The sequence below is a fragment of the Microtus oregoni genome, unplaced genomic scaffold (genome assembly GCF_018167655.1).
Source record: "Microtus oregoni isolate MIOR12 unplaced genomic scaffold, Mior012 000091F_ref0000469, whole genome shotgun sequence".
Lineage (NCBI taxonomy): Eukaryota > Metazoa > Chordata > Mammalia > Rodentia > Cricetidae > Microtus > Microtus oregoni.
In genome coordinates, this window is record NW_024544600.1 from 2,123,582 (window position 1) to 2,146,175 (window position 22,594).

Sequence of the window (22,594 nt, forward strand, 5' to 3'; positions counted from 1 at the left end):
TTTACACGAGGAGCATTTGAGGCTGTAAGAGAGAAGAGCAGGGTAGGATGCTCAAGAGCATGAAGCATGAGAGAATCTCTTCCATGATTAGGAGACCCAGGGTAGCTGTTCCTCCATCAGGTGGTCTAGCAGCATTTGGACCCACAACAGCAGGGTTGGAAGCAACAGGGGCGGCAGCAGGTGGTCCTGCAGCAGGTGGTCCTGCAGCAGGTGGTCTGGCAGCAGCAGGGGACACAACAACACTGCATTGTGTCAGAGGCTGGAGGGTCTATGTGGGTTTGCAAGAAGATGGGTTGGAGTGTGGTTTGGAATTCTCTTTGCCCAGGTCTGTTTTATACCCAGCTGAGGGGCCTCCATCCCACAATTTGCTTATAAACAAACCATCAAAGGAGGCAAGACACTCTGCATGAGTAAAGATTAATTTGGAACCTAATCACGCCTTCGTACTTGGGTTGTGATAGGCATCACCAGCAACTGATGGCCTCTGAATCCAACAGGAAATGCTTTGGGGTTTCTCTGGCTTCCAAAGGAACAATCACCTGACATTTTCCTGCTCTCCACCCTGTGTTTCAGAGTTGGTTTTGTGGACATCCTGCCTTACTTGGAGTTTCACGTCTCATTAGTCTGATGGCTCACACATAATGGGTCAGGTGTCTACAGAAAGCGTGAGTGTGGAAGGACATTGGCATGAGAACACAGAGGTCTGCAGGTCCTGGCCCTGACCTAGATGGATGCCGTGGATAAACATGATGTGCAATGGAGCTCTGCTGGGATAATAATGCTGAGGACAAGGCAATAGAGAAACCAAATCAATGTGATTCCTCTCTATAAAGGGAATCCATCTCACACAAAGGCAGCATATGGTGACAGGCTAGGTCCCATGACTACCAAGGTTAATTTCCCCAACCATGTGAATGACAGACAGTCTGGTCTCAGACTTTGTTTTCAGTCAGTTATTTGTAGTATAGAAAATGAAAACAAATAGAGGAGCCTTTCAGGTCCTTGATCAATGAGTGTTGGAGGCATACATACAGTACATCCCTATTGCAGAGACATAAAGTGTATGGGTCCTCTTGGGGAAGTCCCAGATGACCTCCACCATCACTAGTTGAACTGCGGTTCTTCAAGACTTTAACCTCTACAGCCGAAGGAGTCTTTCATGAAAGAATCAACCTAAGCACAGCTGTCCATTAGTTTTATCAAGAGAGAAAGGCTAGACAGTCCTGTGAGATGCATAAATGAGGATGAGAGGGTATGTATCCCAAGATATGAATCTGGGCACTGCCCCAGCTCTGTTATGTGAAAGAAGCCATCTTAAGGAAACCAGGGCATTCTCTGCAGAATGCAGCATCTGCAAACAGTTACAAACACTGGAAGTCAAAGGAATTGCCCTTTCTCAGGAGGACTAGAAAGACTCTTGATATTGCATCTTTTTTCCCATTTCACTATATTTAATGAGAATTAAAGGGATGTTGAAATTTCTTTTTTTATTTGCAAAGCAACATATATTATTTTTATTCCATTAAAAAATTTCCACTTCTTTCATTCCTTTCATTCTCCTCCCACTCCGCTACTCACCATCCTTCCTCCTCCTACATTCTTAAGAGAGGGCAGGGTACTCTGCCCTGTGGGAATTTCAAGGCCCTTCCCCCTCCATCCAGGACTAGGAAAGTGTGCATCCAAACAGACTAGGGTCCCAAAAAGCCAGTACATGCAGTAGAAATAAATCTCATTTCTTCATCAATGGCTTCTCAGTCAGTTCCCATTGGCAGCCATATTCAGAAAGTCCAGTTTGATCACATTCTCGTTCTGTCCCAGTCAGGAGATGACATTGTGTTTGTCCGTGGAAGGATCTGTCCTCTGAGCTCTGGAGTCTGCTGGTCAGCATCACCAGGACAGGATCTCTCCAGAAAGAGATCACAGTTTTGGAGAGACCACAGCAAAAACTAGATGCAAGTCATGGGAAATCTGGAAATCCATGGCACTGGATGGACCACCTCACATCCTACATTCCAAACAAGGACAATTCCAAAGATTATCCCTTGAACTCTTGGAACCCTACAAATGGGACTCTTTGTCGGGACATCTTTATGTGCTGTAGAGCCAGCTGATTCCTGTAGAATAGATGCTTGATGCTTACAACATCCAACTCGTCCTCACAGAATGAATGCCTGGTACTGAAATGTCCTTGCAGCTCACCCTCATGCTCTTTAGGCCTTATGTCTGGACTCTATGGGAGTCAAGCACATGTGTGTACACTCGCTGCCATACATATATCTGTTTTTTAAGGGTCAAGGTATCTCTGCATAAGTGGCAGGGGCAGGATGAAGTTAAGGGATCACCAGGCAATTTAATGGACTAAGCACCTAAGTGACCTCCTCTGCCATAATTTCTTTACACTAAGAGTGGAAAGGAAAGGGACCAACCATGAGGCAAAATACCTAACCGCTGCCTCCCTGATCCATTCGTGTGAGGTTTGCTCCTCTGTCTGTATTAAACTTCTGTAGGCACAGTGGTCTTGTTGTCCACATGAGGCATCTCTGGTGGTATTCTGCATGTGTCCCGTGCATGGAGGATTTTCTTACAATCCCCTCACTTGGCATTGGATAGCCAAAAGGACAGTGATGAAAACGTGTAGGTAGTACACCAGAACTTTCATTGGAATATGATCTAGTGATAGTGAATTGACCTGCTCTTTCCTATCAATATTCATAACAGCATTACTTCTAATTAAAATGACCACGGAGGTGAACACAGGTTGCAGAAATAACAATGTGCACATTTGGAAGACAGAAGCCAACCAGCGATTTTTCACCATGTGGGTGAAGGGAAAAACTGAAAAGATGTCAGATCCATAAGGGACTCCCCAAATGTTATTAATGTGATTAATGGGAGCACTACTAAGTTAAGGAGCATGGCGTCATATATTGTTTTGTTTTTGGAAGTTCACATAGTGGTAGGAGGGTTGATCTTAAGTCACTTGTGCTGTTGGGAGGGGGAATGACTTTGGATGGACTAAGAGCAGATAAAGAAGGACAGGATGGCAAAAAGGTAATTCACCTTAGAGATGAACACCAAGCAGGTAAATCCCGGGCTGTGCAGAGAGTGGCCAAAGCAATTCGTATCTTAGGGAAAGGACAGCAATTCCTTCAAGTAGAAGGGAAGATGAGTTGATGGTCCTTCTCCAATTCTCACTTTTGGAGTTCCATGACCTAATGAATTGAATTGCCTTCACACTATATCTTCCTTGGTGTTCACAGAATGGCACTGAGTCATGATTCTGGTCATGGTCCTCATGAAATGCATTCCTAATATGAGAATGATAAAAAAAAACAGTATCTGGAGAGTCAAGTACTTTTGGGTATTTCTCAGTTGAGACCTCACTGCCAAGGAACCAAATAGAAGAATGGGTTCATCGTGAATAAGGATGGCAAAGGACTGGAAGGTATGTACCTCATGGTGGTAAGAATTCTTGCAGGGACTAAGGGATTCCCTGGAGTAATGCCACAGCCCACACATCTCGAGCCACCACAATGAAGAAGCAAGGCAAGTGAGAAATTCCAGGGCCTCTGAAACCTCCAGCAAATCCACACCTATTTACCCCAGGAACAAGATCCCAAGTCCTAATCCTTCTCAGCGAATTCTACCAGGGTAAATTGGGGCATTCAATATACCTGTCTTCTGGGGGCAGTGTTCATTCAAAACATCTGTGTGGTGATGGTGAATAGACTACTGTGGTCAGTGTATTCATGGTAAAGGGACAATGGGATTCCCCAAATCAGGCTCATTGACATGAATGAGAAATGAAGAGCAGGGAGACTTGGAGTTGTGTGCTTATATAATGTCACATTTATTTAAGGAAGGAATGATTTCCAGGTGTGAAGACCATGGCAAATGTCGTACAATTTGATAGGTAAAAGGCACAAGTTTCCCAAATGGAGAGAAGCATTCAGAGACATGTTCCATTCAGAGAGATGAAGCAGGATGTGGGGTAGCATACTTGTTGAAGAAAAGCAGCTTCAGTTTGAAGAGATGGACAGACTTTTTAAAGGGTCTAGCTGGGTGTGTGTGTGAGGACAGTTGCTCTACACGAGGATGATTTGAGGTTGAAAGAGAGAAGAGCAGGGCAGGATGCCCAAGAGCATGAAGCATGAAGGCATCTTTTCCAGGATCAGGAGTCCCTAGGAGAGCTTTTTTTTTTCAACAGGTGGTCTAGCAGCAGTTAGACCCACAACAGCAGGGTTGACAGCAGCAGGGTCGGCAGCAGGTAGTCTTGCAGCAGGTGGTCTGGCAGCAGCATGGCTGGCAGCAGCATGGGCCACAACAACACTGCATCATGTCAGAGGCTGGAGAATCTGTGTGGGTTTGCAAGAAGGTGGGTCAGAGTGTGGTTTGGAAGCCTCCTTGCCCAGGTCTGCTTTTATACCCTGCTGAGGGGCCTCCATCCCATGATTTACTCTAAACAAATAATCAAAGAGGCAAGACATATTGTGGGAGTCACGATTAATCTGGAACCTAATCACGCCTTGATATTTGTGATGTGCTTGACATAACCAGAAACCGATTGCCTCAGAGACCAATGGGAAGTCCTTTTGGATTTCTCTGGCTTGCAAGGGAACAGTCACCTGACATTCTCCTGCCCTACACCCTGTGTTTTAGAGTTGGTTTTGTGGGACATCCTGCCTCCCTTGAAGTGTCACGTCTCATTAGTGTGATGGCTCATTAGTGTTATGGTCAGTTGTCTACAGAGAGCCTGAGTGTGGAAGGACATTGTCATGAGAACACAGAGGTCTGCAGGTCCTGGCCCTGTTCTAGATGGATGCTGTGGATAAACATGAAGTGCAATGGATCTCAGCTAGGATAATGTTAATGACAAGACAGTAGAGGGAACTCTTCTCAAGCAAAGGCAGATGATGGCGACAGGCTAGGTCCCATGATTACGAAGGTTAATTTCTCCAACCACGTGGATGACAGACAGGCTGGTTTCAGACCTTGTTTTCAATCAGTTGTCGGAAGTGTAGAGAATGAAAGAAAATATAGAAGCCTTTCATGTCCTTGAGCAATGAGTGTTGGAGGCTTACATATAATACATCCCTATTGCAGAGTCATAAAGTGCATGGGTCCTTTTGGAGCGGTCCCAGATGACCTCCAGCATCTCTAGGTGATATGTGCTTCTCCAGGTCTCTAACCTCAACAGCCTAAGGAGCCAGTGAGTAAGGAATCACCCTTAGCACAGGTGTCCACTGGTTCTGTCAAAAGAGAAACTATTGCCAGCCCATGAGGATGAGATGGTATGTAACCCAAGAAGAGAATCTGGGCATTACCCCAGCTCTGTTATGGGAAAGAGTCCATTTTAAGGAAAATAGAGCATTCTCCACAGACTGCAGCATCTGCAAACAGTTACAAACACTGAAAATCAAAGGAATTGCCATTTCTCAAGAGCACTGGGCTGATTCTTGCTGTTCAGCAGATGACATTGTCTCTGTCTATGGAAAGATTGCCCAATGAGTTCTGTAATTTGCTGTCAGCATCATCAGGACAGGATCTCTCCAGAATGAGATCACAGCTTCGGGGAAACCACAGCAAAAACAGGATGCAAGTCATGGGAAATCTGGAAAACCATGGCATTGGATGGACTGCCTCACATCCTACATTACAAACAAGGATGATTACAAAGATCTTTTGATGAACTCTTGGAACACTACCAATGGGACTGTTAGTCAGGCCATCTTTATCTGATGTAGAATTGATGTTCAATGTTCACAGCACCCAACTCATAATCAGAATGCATGCCTGGTATTGAAATGTCTCTGCAACTATCCCTCATGCTTTTAGGTTTTATGTCTGGATTCTATATACCCATGTTTTTAAAAGCAAGATATGTCTGCATAAGTGGTAGGATGAAGTGAAGGGATCACCATGCAAGTTAAAGTACTGGGTCCCGTTTTGATGTCCTCTCCCATAATTTCTTTACATGAAGAGTGAAAAGTATAGGGACCAACCATGAGGCAAAATACCGAAAGTTGTCCTACTGATCCATCCGTGTGATGGAGGCTCCTCTGTGTAAATAAAGCCTCTGTGGCCTTGTAAATCAAGAACATGTGGTCTTGTTGTCCACATGAGCCATCTGTGCTGGTTCTCTGCCTGTGTCCCTTGAGCGGTGGATTTTCTTACACTCCCCTCACTTGGCATTGGATGTCCTAAGGGACAGTGATAAAACATGTGGGTAGTACACCAGAACATCCAATGGTGTATGATCTTGTGATAGTGAAATGTCCTGCTCTGTCCTATCAATATTCATAACAGCATTACTTCTAATTTAAAAGAGCACGGAGGTGAACACAGGCTGCAGAAATAACACTGTGCACATTTGAAAGACAGATGCTGGCCAGTGATCATTCACCATGTGGGTGAAGGGATAAACCCAAAAGATGGCAGCTCAGTATGGGACTCCACAAGTGTTAAATATCATGTGAATAATGGGAGCACTACAGAGACGAGGAGCCTGCATCATGGATTGTTTCATTGTTGGAAGTTTACACAGAGGAAGGAGGGTTGACCTTAAGTCACTTGTGCTGTTGGGAGCAGGAATGACTTTAGATGGGCTAAGAGCAGACAAAGAAGGACTGGAAGGCAAGAAGGTAGTCCAGCTTAGAGCTGAACACCAAGCAGGTCAATCTTGGGCTCAGCAGAGAGTGGCCACAGCAATTTGCAACTTGAGGGACAGAGTGGGAGACAGCAATGCATCCAATGAAAGGGAAGATGAGTTGGTGGACCTTCCTGATTCTCACTCTTTTGAGTACACGACCTACTGAATTGAATTTTCTCCACACTATATCTTCCTTGGTGTTCACGGAATGGCACCAAAGCATGATTCTAGTCATGGTCCTCATGAAATCCATTCCTAATATGAGAAACATAGAAAAAGAGCAGCTGGGGACTCAAGTACTTTTGGCTATTGCTCAGTTGAGACCTCACTGCCAAGGACCCAAATAGAAGAATGGGTTCATCGTGAGTAAGGATGGCAAAGCGCTGGAAGATATATACCTCATAGTGATTAGAATTCTTCCAGGGTCTATGGGAGTCTGTTGAGCTACCACCATGAAGAAGCAAAGAAGGGAGACAAGTGAGAAACTCCTGGGTCTCTGAAACCTTCAGCAATCCCCATGGATCCACCTCAAGAGCACGACCCCAAGTTCTAATCCTTCCCAGAGAATTTTACCAAGGGAGATGGAGGCTTTCAATATACCTCTCTTCTGGGGGCAGTGTTCATTCAAAACAGCTGTGTGGTGATGGTGACTAGACTACAGTTGTCTGTGTATTCATGATAGAGGGACGATGTGTTTCCCCAAATTAGGGTACTTGACATGAATGATAAATGAAGACCCTTGAGACTTGGAGTTTGGTGTTTGTATAGCATCACATTTATTCAAGAAGGTGAAGATCTCCAAGTGTCAAGAGCACGGCAAATGTCGTATATGTTGATAGGTAAAAGACACATGTTTCCCAAATGGAAAGAAGCATTCAGGGGTTGTGTTCCATTCAGAGAGGTGAAGCAGGATGTGGGGGAGCATACTTGTTGAAGAAAAGCAGCTTCAGTTAGAAGAGATGGACAGACTTTTTGAAGGGTCGACTTAGGTGTGGGTGTGGGGACAGTCGCTCTACATGAGGAACATTTGAGACTTCAGAGAGAAGAGCAGGCCAGGATGCCCAAGAGCATGAAGCACAAGGGCATCTTTTCCAGGATCAGGAGTCCCTACATAGGCTGTTCCTTCAGCAGGTGGTCTAGCAGCAGTTGGACCCACAACAGCAGCGTTGGCTGCAGCAGGGGTGGCAGCAGGTGGTCCTGCAGCAGGTGGTCTGGCAGCAGCATGGCTGGCAGCAGCATGGGCCACAACAACACTGCATCGTGTCAGAGTCTGGAGGGTCTGTGTGGGTTTGCAAGAAGATGGGTTAGACTGTGATTTGGAAGCCTCCTTGCTAGGCCTGCTTTTATACCCTGCTGAGGTGTTGCTTTTCTCATGTGCAGGGGTATTCTTACCTCCTGATGGTCTGCGTGTAAACAAATTATGAAATAAGGCAAGATTTTTCCCCTATTCCTATTCAAGATCAAGGCAGCAGTAGTTTTCCTGGTTCATTATGTTTTATGACTTAGTGGGTACCCCTATGGAGCCCATATGAAATTGATTTAAGCTGTCATTGCACTCCAAGAGAGCAGTCACCTGAAGTTCTGTGTACTTACATTCTATGTTTCCAAGAAGGATTTTTGTCTCATCTTGACTTCCTTCAGTAGTGTCCACAGGTTTCAGTTGGTTTCTTAATTTCCTACTTCCTGTGTTAGGATTCAATGGGACCACTGCTGAGTCCAAGTCAAAGAGCTTTAAGGTATCATTTCCTTTAAAATAATCTGTCACCTAACATTCTGTGTGCCCACACCCAGTGTTTCAGGGTTGGTTTTGTAGCATGACTTGCCTACTTCAGTAGCGTTAATTTTCATTCTTTTTTTTCCATTTTTTTTATTGAGAAAAGGAGAAAAAAAAACAAGTTTCCACCTCCTCCCAGCCTCCCATTTCCCTCCCCTCCTCCCACCCTTCTCCCCCTCCTCCCACCCTTCTCCCCCTCCCCCCACTCCTCTCCCCCTCCCTCTCCAGTCCAAAGAGCAGTCAGGGTTCCCTGCCCTGTGGTATGTCCTAGGTCCTCCCCTCTCCGTCCATTCCTAGGAAGGTGAACATCCAAACTGGCTTCATTAATGTGCTTAACATGTAATTGGCATGAGAACACAGAGACCTTCAGAACCTCACCCTTTCCTGGTTAGTTGTTCTTAATCTACCTGATGTTCAGCGTAGTACCCCTTTATAATGGCAATGGTAAGACTATAGAGTAAAGAATATATACAAGACCTTTTAATTATAGAGCTCTTCCCAATTAGAGCAGAAAGATCATGACACACTACAGTGGATGACCACTGAGCCCACCTGTGATTTCTTGTGACAATCTGGACAGGTACAAATTCTCATTCTGCAGTTTGAGACATGGAAATGGGATTTTCCAAAAAAGCCTTTAATCTCTTGAAGAAATAGCTGCAGAGGTGTACCTAGAGTATGTGAAGCCTACAGCAGTATAAGCTGACTTTCCCTGAAGCTCAGCTATAGTTCATAACAAATTTCATTGGGATGTCAAACTTCAGATCTCTAAAGGGAAGTCTATTGAGTCACAATTCTAAGAATATTATTTTAGTCATATATGATAAACAAGAAGCTCTTGAGTCTAATGTACCATTCATTAGCTGTACAGGTTGCCAGGTAAATCTGATAAAGAATCTAGGAGCTGCTTGACCTCTGCTATGTTGAAGAGTACAGTTTAGCGAAACCAGGATGTTCTCTGTGGACTACAGTATTTGCAAACAAGAGACAAACACTAAACCCTATATGTCATATTGCTGTGGGACAATGGTCTGTATTCTGTCAATTATATTTTAAATCAACACTGATTGTCCAGTAGCCATGCAGGAAGTATAGGTGGAACAACCAGACAGGAAGTAGAGGTGGGTCAATGAGAACAGGACAATTCTGGGAAGAAGGAAGTTCCTTCAGCAGTCCCATCCCAGCCACAGAAGAAGCAAGATGTGACTGCCCTGCTGAATAAGGTACTGAGCCACGTGGCTAACACAGATAAGAATAATGGGCTAATATAAGTTATGAGAGTTAATAAGAAGCTTGAGCTAATGGGCCAATAAGTTTATAACTAATGTAGACCTCTGTGTGATTTTTGGGGGCTTAACTATTGCAGGAACTGGGCAGAACAGAAAACCTCGGTCAACATCATATCCATGAATGCAAACCATTAACCAGATACTTGTTTTCTCATGCGTTGATAGTAAATCTGGGGAGAGATCTGTTTTCTTGGATTTGAAGACATTTGTTAATCAACATCATTGGACATAGGTTCTAGAGTATCTGAACCTGAATTCCTGGAATCTTTAGTTGACACAACTGGTATGGAGAGACTTCATTTACAGACAATATATGTAGCAGATTAATTCTGGCCATGGGTTCTACTATACTACCTCACAGTCTGAAGTCCAAATCCAGGGGATAATTTCAGTATTGCGGTAATTTCTTGACGCCTTTGTTGATGAACATTTGGCAGTGGATATGTTTTGTGGATGGAACAATGACTGAGCTTTTTAAACATAATCCCAGTCTTCCAGAGGACCAAAGTTATGCTTTTAACCCTGAAATGTTCTCCTTTTTAAGCTCATGTGAGTATACAGTGCCGGTAGCTCAAACTGTATATACTGCCCTCTGGATCATTGCCATCAACTGTAAGATGTCACTTCCTCTAGACATATCTGTCTTCTCTATGCCCTTTCCTCCTTCCCAGAGTAGCCACTAGTAATGAGAACTGAGATAATGGACAATGATGATAACTGAGATAATGATAATTGAGAGCTTGGCAAAGATCCAGATCTTCAGGCTCTAGCTGAGAAAGAGCTGTGGTCTCATACATACCACATTGTCCTCATGTGTCAAATGAAATAGGGTTCACGGAGAATGCATCTTAGCTCATGTGTTTCTACTCTCTCATCCTTTCTTCAGTAAATTACTACCTTCATCCCTATAAGTCATTTGTACAAGAATTCCTTTCTCGGGTTGTTCTTTGGGTAACTGGAACTTACTCTTTTTTAAAATTTATTTATTTATTAATTATTTATTAAAGGTTTCTGCCTCCTCCCGCCACTGCCTCCCATTTCCCTCCCCCTCCCCTGGTCGAGTCCCCCTCCCTCATCATCCCAAAGAGCAATCAGGGTTCCCTGCCCTGTGGGAAGTCCAAGGACCACCCACCTCCATCCAGGTCTAGTAAGGAGAGCATCCAAACTGCCTAGGCTCCCACAAAGCCAGTACGTGCAATAGGATCAAAAACCCATTGCCATTGTTCTTGAGTTCTCAGTAGTCCTCATTGTCTGCTATGTTCAGCGAGTCCGGTTTTATCCCATGCTTTTTCAGACCCGGGCCAGCTGGCCTTGGTGAGTTCCCGATAGAACATCCCCATTGTCTCAGTGTGTGGAACTTACTCTTAATGCGACTTTTGTGTAAATAGATGTCAGGGTTGTATTCCCTCACTCACAGAGCTCTTTTAGCCCATAACATTAATTGGCAAGCCTTCAATCCATTCCACTGACTACTTCAGGCCAGGCATCCCTAAACAACGTATCCATATGCCTATAAAGCCTTTCCCACAGCATTTCTCCCATGCTTCAGATATACTGACAGCCCTATTGCTGGGGTCCCTACCATATACACTGACCACAAGGATGGACAATACAAATTCCTTGCTATCAGGAAGCTTCCTCCCCACTGGCTTCTTTTCATAGTATCGCAAAGAGTAATGCAGGCTGCTGTGGAGAAACAGTCATCAGGCATCACCTACAAATGTTAATAATGACCAGGGTGACAGGCTTTGTTCACATGCGTAATAGTTGCATGATTTTAATGGATATAATCAACTGCTTCCTGATTGGATTTGCACCTGATCTGTGCAGAGAAACAATGCCTGATATTACAAGCGTGGCCAAGAACCCATGATTAGGGATCTCACAAGCTCCAGGGAAGAATACAGCACTATTATTCTGCTAAATATATATATAATATCAAGCTGCCCTTTAAATTGGTATCTTTCTGTCCCCAGATTAGGACAGCTCCCAGCTCTTATCAGAGCTGCCTTTGTGCAGTGAGCACTGGTCAACACAGAAACTTAGAACTGGTCAAAGTGTGCAGAGAATACGTGAGTGTGGACTGTTTAGCCACACCCCTCAAGGAGAAGGGACAATTATGAAATGAGGAGGGTCATGGAAAGTGTAGATAAAGCTAGCCAAAATTCTTGCTCGGTGTGGGAAATGGTTCACAAATCCCCAACTCCGAACTGAAGAACTATGGATAGCTGATGGGTTCTGAGCAAGGGAGAGTCAATTTTCCTTAAAGATGTGGCTCCTAGGAGATCATCTATGGCTACTGGGTGGCTCCATAGCCCAGGGGTGTGTATGTGTGTGTGTGTGTGTGTGTGTGTATATATATATATATATATATATATATATATATATACACACACACACACACAGCACAATGGAGTCAATAGTTACTAACAAAAAAGGACACAGAGTTGTGTGGGAAGGGAGGAAAAGATTGATCTAGGAGGAGCTGGGGGAGGAGTGGCAGGTATATATGATCAAATCATGCTATATGAAATTCTCTAAGATTTAAGAAAAGTATTTTAAATATCAATAAAAATAACAAGAGAATAAAAATGGCACAGTGTGTTTATTAACATATTTAATGTTAATATAATATATAAGTGCATATACATATATAATTTAATATATTATATAGTGTAAAAATACTGTTTCTTTTTAGCTGTTGTTCAACATTGCTTTGGCTATTTAGAGTCTTTTACAAAAGTGTTTCCATATGAATGTTCGGGTTTCTCTTATTTCCTACTTCCATGAAGAATGTCAATAATATTTTGTGGTTATTGCAATGAATCTGTAGGTGGGTTTAGCTGATGTGGCCATTTTCACATTAATTCTGCCCGTCTATAATCACTGGCAAATCTTTCCAATTTCTAATACTATTGTCATTATGTTTCTTCAGGGTTTCACACATTTAATATGGAAGTCTTTCCCAACCTTGGTTATGCTGTGGCTACTTTTTTGGGTGGTACTATGAATGACATTTTTCTCATGATATTTATTGTTGAGTATTTCTCTGTACCCAGCCTCATATTCTACTTTGGAAATGCAATACTATTATTTGAGTAGGAAATATCCCCATAGAATTATGCTTTAAACACGTGGCCTCCAATTGGTGGTGCTCTTCTAGGTGTGCTATCAAATTATTCTACTAAACTAAGTCTAATTTTTGCTTTAGAAGCAGAAGCTGAATTAGTTAGTACATGGGGGCTCCTATATACCCTTTCTGTGCAATGATGCTATCTGTTGCCAGATTTTTTTTAATGCCATTGTTTTATGTAAGTTTTCCAAAAATTAATAGGCACTAGACTTTTGTAAATCTGTAGGCAGGAACTTCATTTTCAAATTAGCCTTACTTTTTAAAATGTGTTTTTTAAAGCTTCGTATCTATTGTTTGCTAACATTTCCCCTTAATATTAAGGGCAGTCTGAGAACATACTGCAGAAGTACAAGCTCTGACAAGAGAAACTACGCAATATTTCTAAGATGTTAAAATGTTGCCTACAGGACAAACAGAATAGGCTTCAGATAAGTCTGACCTAACAACCTTCTTCTGCACACCTCCTAGTGACTTAAAGTTTTGTTGACACTAATGCCTTGGTATCTATCACTTATGGCCCTCCCATTTTGGAACCAACTGGGACAAATCTGATCCTTGGTGACAAGTGACAACAGAGGGTTAACCTCCAGATGTCTTTAGAGGAGACTGTTTAGAGATTCAGAGATGAGTAACAGAATTACCCCTAGGGAAGGACACAGGTTTGTTCAAGGGAAAGGGGAAAAGAGAATCACTCAGCTATCCTTCCACTGCTCGAGTGGTCTGTGTAGAATACTTAAATATTCTCCTCTTTGTCAGAGAAAATATCGGGAAGTGGGTTTAATATGCACGGTCTATGAAAGCAGCTTTCTGTATTGGGAGGAGAAGGTAGAGGGAGCAGAGTGGGCATACTAGAAATTTTCTGTGGTGGTTCCTTTGCTACTTATAGGTGAGCTAACCAGAAGTTCAGAGATGGAAACGACCATTTAAGGAAGAAAAACAAGGAAACATGGCGTTTTTGTATTTGTAAAACTGCAATTTTTTATTTATTTAACATGTAAGAAAATCTTTTTTTAAAAAAAATATAACAGACAACAAAGATTTCTATTGGGTTAAGGTAACAGTTTACAGATTCCAGAGAAAGCACGTACTTGGTTCCATGTTGTAAAGAAATACGCTTCAGACAACAAACAGTAGTGAAAGAATAGTTGAAGTTAAAATCATCAGCTGGAATAGAAGTTTTACAACGGGCCTCTTAGAATCAGCTCACAGGGGTCTACGCCAGGAATGCTAGGTGATGAAGAACAGGAGACTTGTAAGTGAGAGCGCTCAGCAGCAAGAACAGCTAGAGCATGCTGGGCGGCAGCAGGTGGTCCTGCAGCAGGTAGTTTGGCAACAGATGGGGCGGCAGCAGCTGGAGATGCAGCACTGGGGCCTGCAGCAGCTGGGGCGGCAGCAGGAAGGCTGGCAGCACACAGACTGGCAGCACTGGGGTCTGCAGCAGCTGGGTCTGCAACAGCTGGGCACGCAGCAGCTGGGGCGGCAGCAGGAAGGCCTGCAGCAGCTAGAAATGCAGCAGCTGGGGCGGCAGCAGCTGGGGCGGCAACAGGTGGGCTGGCAGCAAACAGACTGACAGCAGCTGGGTCTGCAGCAGCTGGACACACAGCAGGTGGGCCTGCAGCAGCTGGGCCTACAGCAGGTGGTCTGGCAGCAGCTGGGCTGGCAGCAGCCTTGGCCACAGCCCTCCTCAGAGCAGACAGAGCCACAACAGGAGCTGACCATGGTGTCAGAGGTGGAGGTTCTGGGTTGGTTTACAAGCAGGTGGGTTGGAATATTTGGAAGTGGGAGTCTCTCTGCCCACATCCCCTTTTATACCCCACTGAGGGGCTGTTGTCCTCACCTGCAGCATTCCTTTATTATTATTGTTTAGGTTAATAAACAGGTGATTATCAAATTAGGCAAGTTTCTTCTCCTGGCTAAATTATCAAGGCAGATGGAAAACACAGCTTTTTTTCCTGGCATTACGATTCATCATCAGCTCTGGCTGAACCATTTCCTAAGTATCTTTCTTGCCTTAATTTTTTTCTAAACAATTGTCACGTGACATTGTGTCTAGTCATTGTGTGGTTCAATCTCATGGTGGTGGCTCCACTGTCTGTGCTTAGATAATCAGGATTTTTAAAGACACATCCTTGTTTCTGGTGTCCCAGGTAGATAAAGGTTTATTATACTATTATACCAATGGCTCATCCACAATGGGTCAGGTGGGCACTAACAGTGTGTACATCAAGACCATTGGCATGAACAAAGAAAGGTCTTGCTCATATGACTCCTACATCTTCTAGACCAATTTCAAAGTGGAAAGCTGACTGGGGAAATATTGAGGTTTATCCCCCCACCTTTTTGTTACCAGAGACAGCCCTTTAACAGGCACGTATAGAGCCTCTCTCTACAATGGGTTGCACACCTCAATGGGATTACAAAGTTCAACTTTCTCATCTCTAGCCTACAGGATTATTTCCCTTCTTTGACCATCTACCTTTCTGGCTTAACAGAACATATGCACTCGTATCCTGCCTTTCCCCAAGATTTATCTTGCAATTTCATTGGATATTCAGGTGGTATTGTCACTTATTCTAATTTAAACCTGAATGTCTTGCTTTCAGTTGGGATTCTGGGTAAAGGACTCTCCTGTTTTATGTTTCAAGTGGTAGATTAGACTCCTCTCTTAATGTTCATTTTATATACACATGTATATATGTATACTACATATACATACATATGTATATACACGTGTGTTTTGTCATCATATATCATGTATATAATTACACACATGTGACGTATGTATATGTGTATGCATATATCACATGTGTGCCTAATTATATATGTGATATATGTATGTGTATATCACATGTACAAATATGTGATGTGTATATGCATATATCACATGTAAATAAAAGGAGAATAATAGGTATTCATTTTGGTATACATTAAATACTTAAAGGACACAAAGCACCCATCCAATTAGCTACGTGATTAATGTCTCAAATATGAGGAAGGCTTCAGTTCCTCTGCAGTCCTCTGTTGGTAGAGGAATTGATAGACAGGGAATAACTGTGTGTTAATATCATTAAATTTCTTAATTAGGACCTTTTAGTGACCAAGCCTTTTGCATTATTTTTGAGACATTAATTTGTTTACCAAACACCTAGTCTACAGGCTTTCTTCTCATAGGCTCATGTTTATAAATCTTGAAAAGATGAAGGGTTTAAATAATTACACTTCCTGAGGGAGATGTTCCCCTGGATTGCTGCAGTAACAAGGGCAACTCTACTTCCACACGAATAGGCAGAGGAACACTTTTTGACTACTAGAGGAGTTGTGGAGCTCAGTACAAACTGATACATCTACAAACTAACTCCTATGCCTAAGGCTCGGGGATCATTGCTGAAGAGGGAGTGGATAAATTGTTACAGCCAGAGCACCAAGGGTTTTGTTGTGAGACTTTGTCTCCCTGGAATGTCAGAAGCTACACCTGTAAAATCTCACCAACACAGCTGCTTAAACATGAATTGAACAAGGATGACACCAATAAACATGCTAACATGGATGGGGAAAGCTCACAAGGCACCTAAGGAATACTTAGAGTAGGAGCAAGAGTCTTCTCCAGGGAAGAACATATCAATTGGTTATCCATACCAAGTAGTCATCTCTGGAAAACATGCATAAAAGTAACACTACAGACTGAGCGGGTTTTATTTATGTATTTAGGAATTTATATATACACTACACAGAGAGGGGGGAATGATGTAATTGTATTATAAGCTCAATAAAAAATAACTTTTTAATAAAGAAAGGTCTTTTGGTACTAGATTTGCCCAGAACCACACAAGGTACCGGGCTCAAAGTCACAGCACAAAATAAATGAATTGAGCCCCTTTCCTCCCTTAATTAGGCAGAGTACATTCTCTAAACCAGTGGTTCTCATGACTAGCTGCAGGGGAGAATAATTCACAGAGTATTCCAAACTGTTGACTCCTGGTTCAAGCTCTGGACAGTTTTCTTCTACCTGGCCTGAGCATCAGCATTTGTTCAAGTCTCCAGATGATCCCAGTGGACCTCTAGACACGAGAGTCCCTTCCTAAGCCTGAATTTGGGTCACTTGTAATATTCAGCAGTAACTTTGAGCACTGTCGAATAAAATAATACTGTCTCTTTATTATCATAAGCCAATCTCATACCAGTCACAACACAGACCCACATTGATGAGATAAGATCAACAGGTAATGGAGTCCAATGATTGGATTCATTTTAAAAGAAGAAACCACCAAATAGAAGAGACATTACTTTATACTTTTGACTAAAGGGTACCTGCTATAAAACAAAATGGATGATTAACATCAGGACTAGACATGTGAATTATGTGACTGCTATCTGGCCTATCCCTCTTTGATTATGCACAGCTCAGTTTCATAAGCTCTGAGTTGTGACACATGGGGTCCCATAACTGAATACTGAGTCCATTGAATGAAAAAAACCACTCCTAAGGGCAGATCTAGAAGTAGATGGCTAACACAGAACAAATTCAACAGCGTTTTTTGGAGGTTCCTCATCTCATAATGTTCTGTCTGGGCAGTATTTTCATTTATTTTCTTTCTTCTCTTCCCTTACAGGTCTTTTGCATGTATAGTATGGTTTCTGGTTTATAGGATTTTAGTGTATGTGAATGTGTATGTCTCTCCATCTATGTATATTTCTCGTGCTTTTTCTGAGGCCATTTATCTGCTTTGTTTGCACCATTCTATTCCAGTTTGATTGCTTTTTATTTTACCTACATTATTTTTGAATGCCTGTTTTTATTCTAAAGAGAGCGAGAAAGAAAGGGTATAGATTTGGATGGGTGAGGAGTCAGAGAAGGGGAAACCATAATCAAAATATATTGTATGAAGAAAACATTTATTTTTAGTTAAAGCAAAATTCCTGCTTCAGGTTCTGCATTTAGTGTCTCTTAGCATAACCCCCTTTAAATGTTTGGGTGTTATCCTGTTCATATGATTTTATTATAGCTTATTAATAAAAGTTGTAAACTCTTACATATACAGCATGGTGTAGCCCAAGACATTGAGTTGCTTGTATGCCTCCTCCCCCGCCCCTGTCATAGATAAGAAAAATTCTGACAGCAGAATAGAAAAATAAAACAAAACATTGTCTTTACATTCAAGACTGCTTTGTCTATTCCTGGTATCTCTCTCTCTCTCTCTTTCTCTCTTTCTCTCTCTCTCTCCTTCCCTCCCTTCCGTTTTAAATAACAAATTTTAACGTTGTTTTACAAATATCAAAGGAGTACTTCATTGAATTCTAAGGAAATGTATAGAAATTTAGATGGGATTTGATATTTTATTCGGAAGAGAAGATAGCGGGATGTTGGTAATGGAATTGATTTCTTGGTTCCTTTCTCACTGAACTAGTTGTTGGAGACGTCACACACAGCCTCTAAGGACCCTGTAGAGCTGCGGCAACAGTAACAGACCAGTAGTGGTGTAAGAATAGGTGAGTACACTGATCTGTGGAATATAACAGCAAATCCAGAAATAAAACCATGCACTATGGCCTTCCAAGTTTTAATAAAGTTGCTATGAACATATTTTTGGAGAGGGACTCTTTAGCAACTTGTGTTAGAAAAACAAGATGCCCACATAGAGAACTGAAATGCATCCCTCGCTTGTCTCCCTAGACAAATGCTTACGCAAAATAGACAAAACACATTAACTCAAAATTTGAAAATATAAGAACATTCCAAATGATAGAAGGACTTTACAAAAAATGAATCTCATAAAAGGATTACCAGAATGGAGAGAAAAAAAGGCTGGAAAAAGAAAAAAGATATAGCTATTCATTGCCCAGGAAATTAATATCCAGAATATATTTAAAAACTCAACAATATTTTAAAAATTTAAAATATTATAATCAATAAATACACAATATGTTCAGAAGATTTATAGTTCGGTGACCAAAAATCAAGGCTTGACCTGACAGCATGAAACTCTCTTCATTATAGTAGATATTTGTCGAAGGAAGTGGCACTGGGTTGGGTGGACGAGTATTAGACTGCTTGTCCTCTGCAGCTTGCCTTTATACAGAGATTTGAGACAAAGTTGTTCATCAGGTAAGTGACCTGAGGAAGCATTGAGATGAACTTAAGGAATGAAATAAGTCAACATTAATCATGTGATCAGAATATCTCCAGAAGCAGTAGGGCTCTGAGCCACTGAAGACCCAAGGAAAGCTGTGTATTCACTGGACTGAGTGAGCAAGGGCTTTGCTCACCCAACCCTTCTCACTGCTTGAGCTCTGTGCCTGGGGGCTTCACCTCTTCTATCCACTGCTGCTTCTTAAACATGAGCAAGTTCTGAGCACAGAGGTCCATGGGGCTTTACAAGAACATCTTTCTATACAGGAAGAGGAGAGCCTTGGGGACAGAACTGACACAGGCTGTCTTTGCACTGAGAAATCTTTGTGCTTCAGAATTTGACAGATGTGGAAAACAATCTGAGAGGAGAAACAAGTAGACATGATACACATTGCATGCCTGCAAAATTCTGATTTATTTAAAATGTAAGAGAGTGTCCATTAAGAATACGGTAAAGAACAAATTTTTCTTTTTGGGTGTAAGGACAAACTTTACAGATTTCAGAGAAAATTTAAATTTGTGGTCATTTTAGAGAAAGATAATAGGCAGAAGTAAGGACAGACATTTGGAGGGCAAAATCACTATCAGTTGGAACAGAGGCTTTACAATGTGCCTCTCAGGATCAGCTCACAGGTGATCTACACCAGAAATCATGTGTGATGAAGAACAGGAGTCTGTGAGTGAGAGCGCTCAGCAGCAAGAACAGCTAGAGCATGCTGGGCGGCAGCAAGAGGTCTGGCAGCAGGTAGGGCGGCAGCAGCTGGAGATGCAGCACTGAGGCCTGCAGCAGCTGGACACACAGCAGCTGGGGCGACAGCAACTTGATCCACAACAGCTGGAACTGCCACAGCAGGGGCGGCAGCAGCTGGAGATGCAGCAAGAAGGCCTGCAGCAGCTGGACACACAGCAGCTAGGGCGACAGCAGCTGGGTTGGCAGCAGGAAGGCCTGCAGCAGCTGGGGCGGCAGCAGCTGGACACACAGCAACTGGAACTGCTACAGCAGGGGCGGCAGCAGCTGGAGATGCAGCAAGAGGGCCTGCAGCAGCTGGACACACAGCAGCTGGGGCGGCAGCAGGAAGGCCTGCAGCAGCTAGAAATGCAGCAGCTGGGGCGGCAACAGGTGGGCTGGCAGCACACAGACTGACAGCAGCTGGGTCTGCAGCAGCTGGACACACAGCAGCTGGGCCTACAGCAGGTGGGCTGGCAGCAGCTGGGCTGGCAGCAGCCTTGGCCACAGCCCTCCTCAGAGCAGACAGAGCCACAACAGGAGCTGACCATGGTGTCAGAGGTGGATAGGTTCTGGGTTGGTTTACAAGAAGGTGGGTTGGAAGATTTGGAAGTGGGAGTCTCCCTGCCCACATCCCCTTTTATACCCCACTGAGGGGCTGCTGTCCTCACCTGCAGCATTCTTTCCTTGTTATTGTTTAGGTTAATAAATAGGCGATTATCAAATTAAGTGAGTTTCTTCTTCTGGCTAAATTATCAAGGTAGATGGAAAACACAGCTTCTTTTCCTGGTATTACAATTCATCATCAGCTTTGGCTGACCATTTCCTAAGTATCTTTCTCGCTCTAGTTTCTTCCAAACAAATGTCACATGACATTGTGTGTCTAGGCACTGTATGGTTCAGTGTCATGGCAGACGGCTCTAGTGCCTACCCTTAGATAACCATTGCTATTAAAGACTCATAATTGTTTCTGGTGACCCACGAGGATAAAACATTATTATACTGATGATTCATCCATAATGGGTCAGGTTGGCCCAGAAGGTTTGACCACACACACACACATACACACACAAAAATCCCAATGGTATGAGAATAGGAAGCCTATTAAGCCATATCTCCTAGCTCAAGTGGAGCATGGTTCATTTCCTAGATCATTTTTTAATGAGAAACACAAAACAATCTTAGGTAGAAAGTTGAATGATTTTCCTTTTCGGAAACAAAAGTCTAACCGAGTTTTATTACCTCTTAACAGGGATGGGCTTTAGCTCAACTATACCTCAAAGTCTACATGTCTTCATTCTACCATGGAGGTTTCTTTACCTTCTGTGACTGGTAGCCTGTCCTTCTTTCTTTAGTAGGAACTCCTGACCCAGGCTCTTGCTTTCCTCAAATGTGCCTCAGAACTTCAGTTAGATGAACAACTTCCTGCCTCTTGCTCTCTTTGGCCCTGGACTGTCTGTGTCTGCAGAGGTCCTACCCCTGCAGATGCCTCACCTGTGCCTCTACTCAGGTAAGTGGGTTAGACTTCAACACTTGTGTCCTCTTTTGAAAAAATGTAAAAAGATTGAGTACTTTTAAAAAGCAGATATCTACATGAAAGGATATCAGTTTATATTTATTTATAGTGGGGAAACACTAACAGCTTAAGGGGTGCAAAAAATCCCATCCAAGCAGCCAAGTGATTGGGGTTTCTAAAAATGAGGAATGCTACCAGTCTACCAGTCCATTATTCATGGTCTGCTGGTATAGAAACAGGCAGAGACTTGCTGTAGCTATGTGATGACATCATCAAATGTCTTAATTAGGATCACTTAGTGACCAAGCACATTGCAGGATTTTTATCACACTTACTTGCTTAGCAAACATTTAATTTACTTGTATCTTCATTGACTTGTAGCTGTGAATTAGGTTATATGTAGTTTAAACAGTGATACATTCAGGAGGTTTGTTGCAGTTGTTTGTTTGATTCACTGTTATAAGATGGGCCAACACATCCTCTCTTGTACCCTCACCTGCAAGGAAAGGTCAGCGCCAGGACGCATGCCTGGACCATCAATTCCTGCCCAGCCACACAGACAGGAGCACAGCACTGACAGCTGGCTCCACCTTTACAGCTTTTGCTGTCAGCTGAAGGGAACGGGGACTCTGGCTTCCTGCGTCCATTACTGAGCTCCATGGCACAAGCATTATTATTTTTTTTCCATTTTTTTATTGAGAAAAGGAGAAAAAAAGAAAAAAAAACAAGTTTCCACCTCCTCCCAGCCTCCCATTTCCCTCCCCCTCCTCGCACCCTTCTCCCCCTCCTCCCACCCTTCTCCCCCTCCCCCACTCCTCTCCCCATCCCTCTCTAGTCCAAAGAGCAGTCAGGGTTCCCTGCCCTGTGGTAAGTCCTAGGTCCTCCCCTCTCCATCCATTTCTAGGAAGGTGAACATCCAAACTGGCTAGGCTCCCACAAAGCCAGCACATTACGTAGGTTCAAAACCCCGTGCCATTGTCCTTGGCTTCTCATCAGCCCTCATTGTTCGCCATGCTCAGAGAGTCCAGTTTTATCCCATGCTTTTTCGAAAGTATGGAATATATACACACTAGAGTACTACGCTGCTGTAAAAAACAATGACTTCTCAAATTTTGCATGCAAATGGATGGAAATAGAAAACACTATCCTGAGTGAGGTAACCCAGACCCAAAAAGATGAATATGGGATGTACTCACTCATAATTGGTTTCTAGCCATAAACAAGGGTCACGGAGTCTACAATTGGTGATCCCAAAGAAGCTAAGTAAGAAGGTGAACCAAAGGAAAAACATATAGTTGTCCTATTGGCTATGGGAAGTAGACAAAATGGCCGGGGAGAAAATTGAGATCTTGGGGGTGGGGTGGGGTGGTGGTAAGGGG

The 22,594-nt window shown here is 43.0% G+C and overlaps 2 protein-coding genes across 2 annotated transcripts; both read right to left on the reverse strand.

Moving 5' to 3' along the window:
• Nucleotides 1-125: 125 nt before the first annotated feature.
• Nucleotides 126-14,564, reverse strand: LOC121442421 (keratin-associated protein 4-6-like). Its single transcript, XM_041643975.1, has 2 exons — nucleotides 14,137-14,564; nucleotides 126-225 (listed from the first exon to the last, which is right to left on the reverse strand). Exons 1-2 carry the CDS (start codon nucleotides 14,562-14,564, stop codon nucleotides 126-128), a joined length of 528 nt encoding a protein of 175 aa, XP_041499909.1.
• Nucleotides 14,565-19,662: 5,098 nt separating this feature from the next.
• LOC121442419 (keratin-associated protein 4-2-like) lies at nucleotides 19,663-20,250 on the reverse strand. Its single transcript, XM_041643973.1, has one exon. It carries the CDS (start codon nucleotides 20,248-20,250, stop codon nucleotides 19,663-19,665), a length of 588 nt encoding a protein of 195 aa, XP_041499907.1.
• Between the last annotated feature and the right edge of the window lie 2,344 nt (nucleotides 20,251-22,594).

Coding starts and splice junctions, on each gene's coding strand:
- LOC121442421 (XM_041643975.1), bottom strand. CDS start 14,564: ATGGTCAGCTCCTGTTGTGGCTCTGTCTGCTCTGAGGAGGGCTGTGGC. Junction 226..14,136: donor ACCACCTGCTGCCGCCCAGC/ATGCTCTAGCTG, acceptor TTGTGTCCCCTG/CTGCTGCCAGACCACCTGCT.
- LOC121442419 (XM_041643973.1), bottom strand. CDS start 20,250: ATGGTCAGCTCCTGTTGTGGCTCTGTCTGCTCTGAGGAGGGCTGTGGC.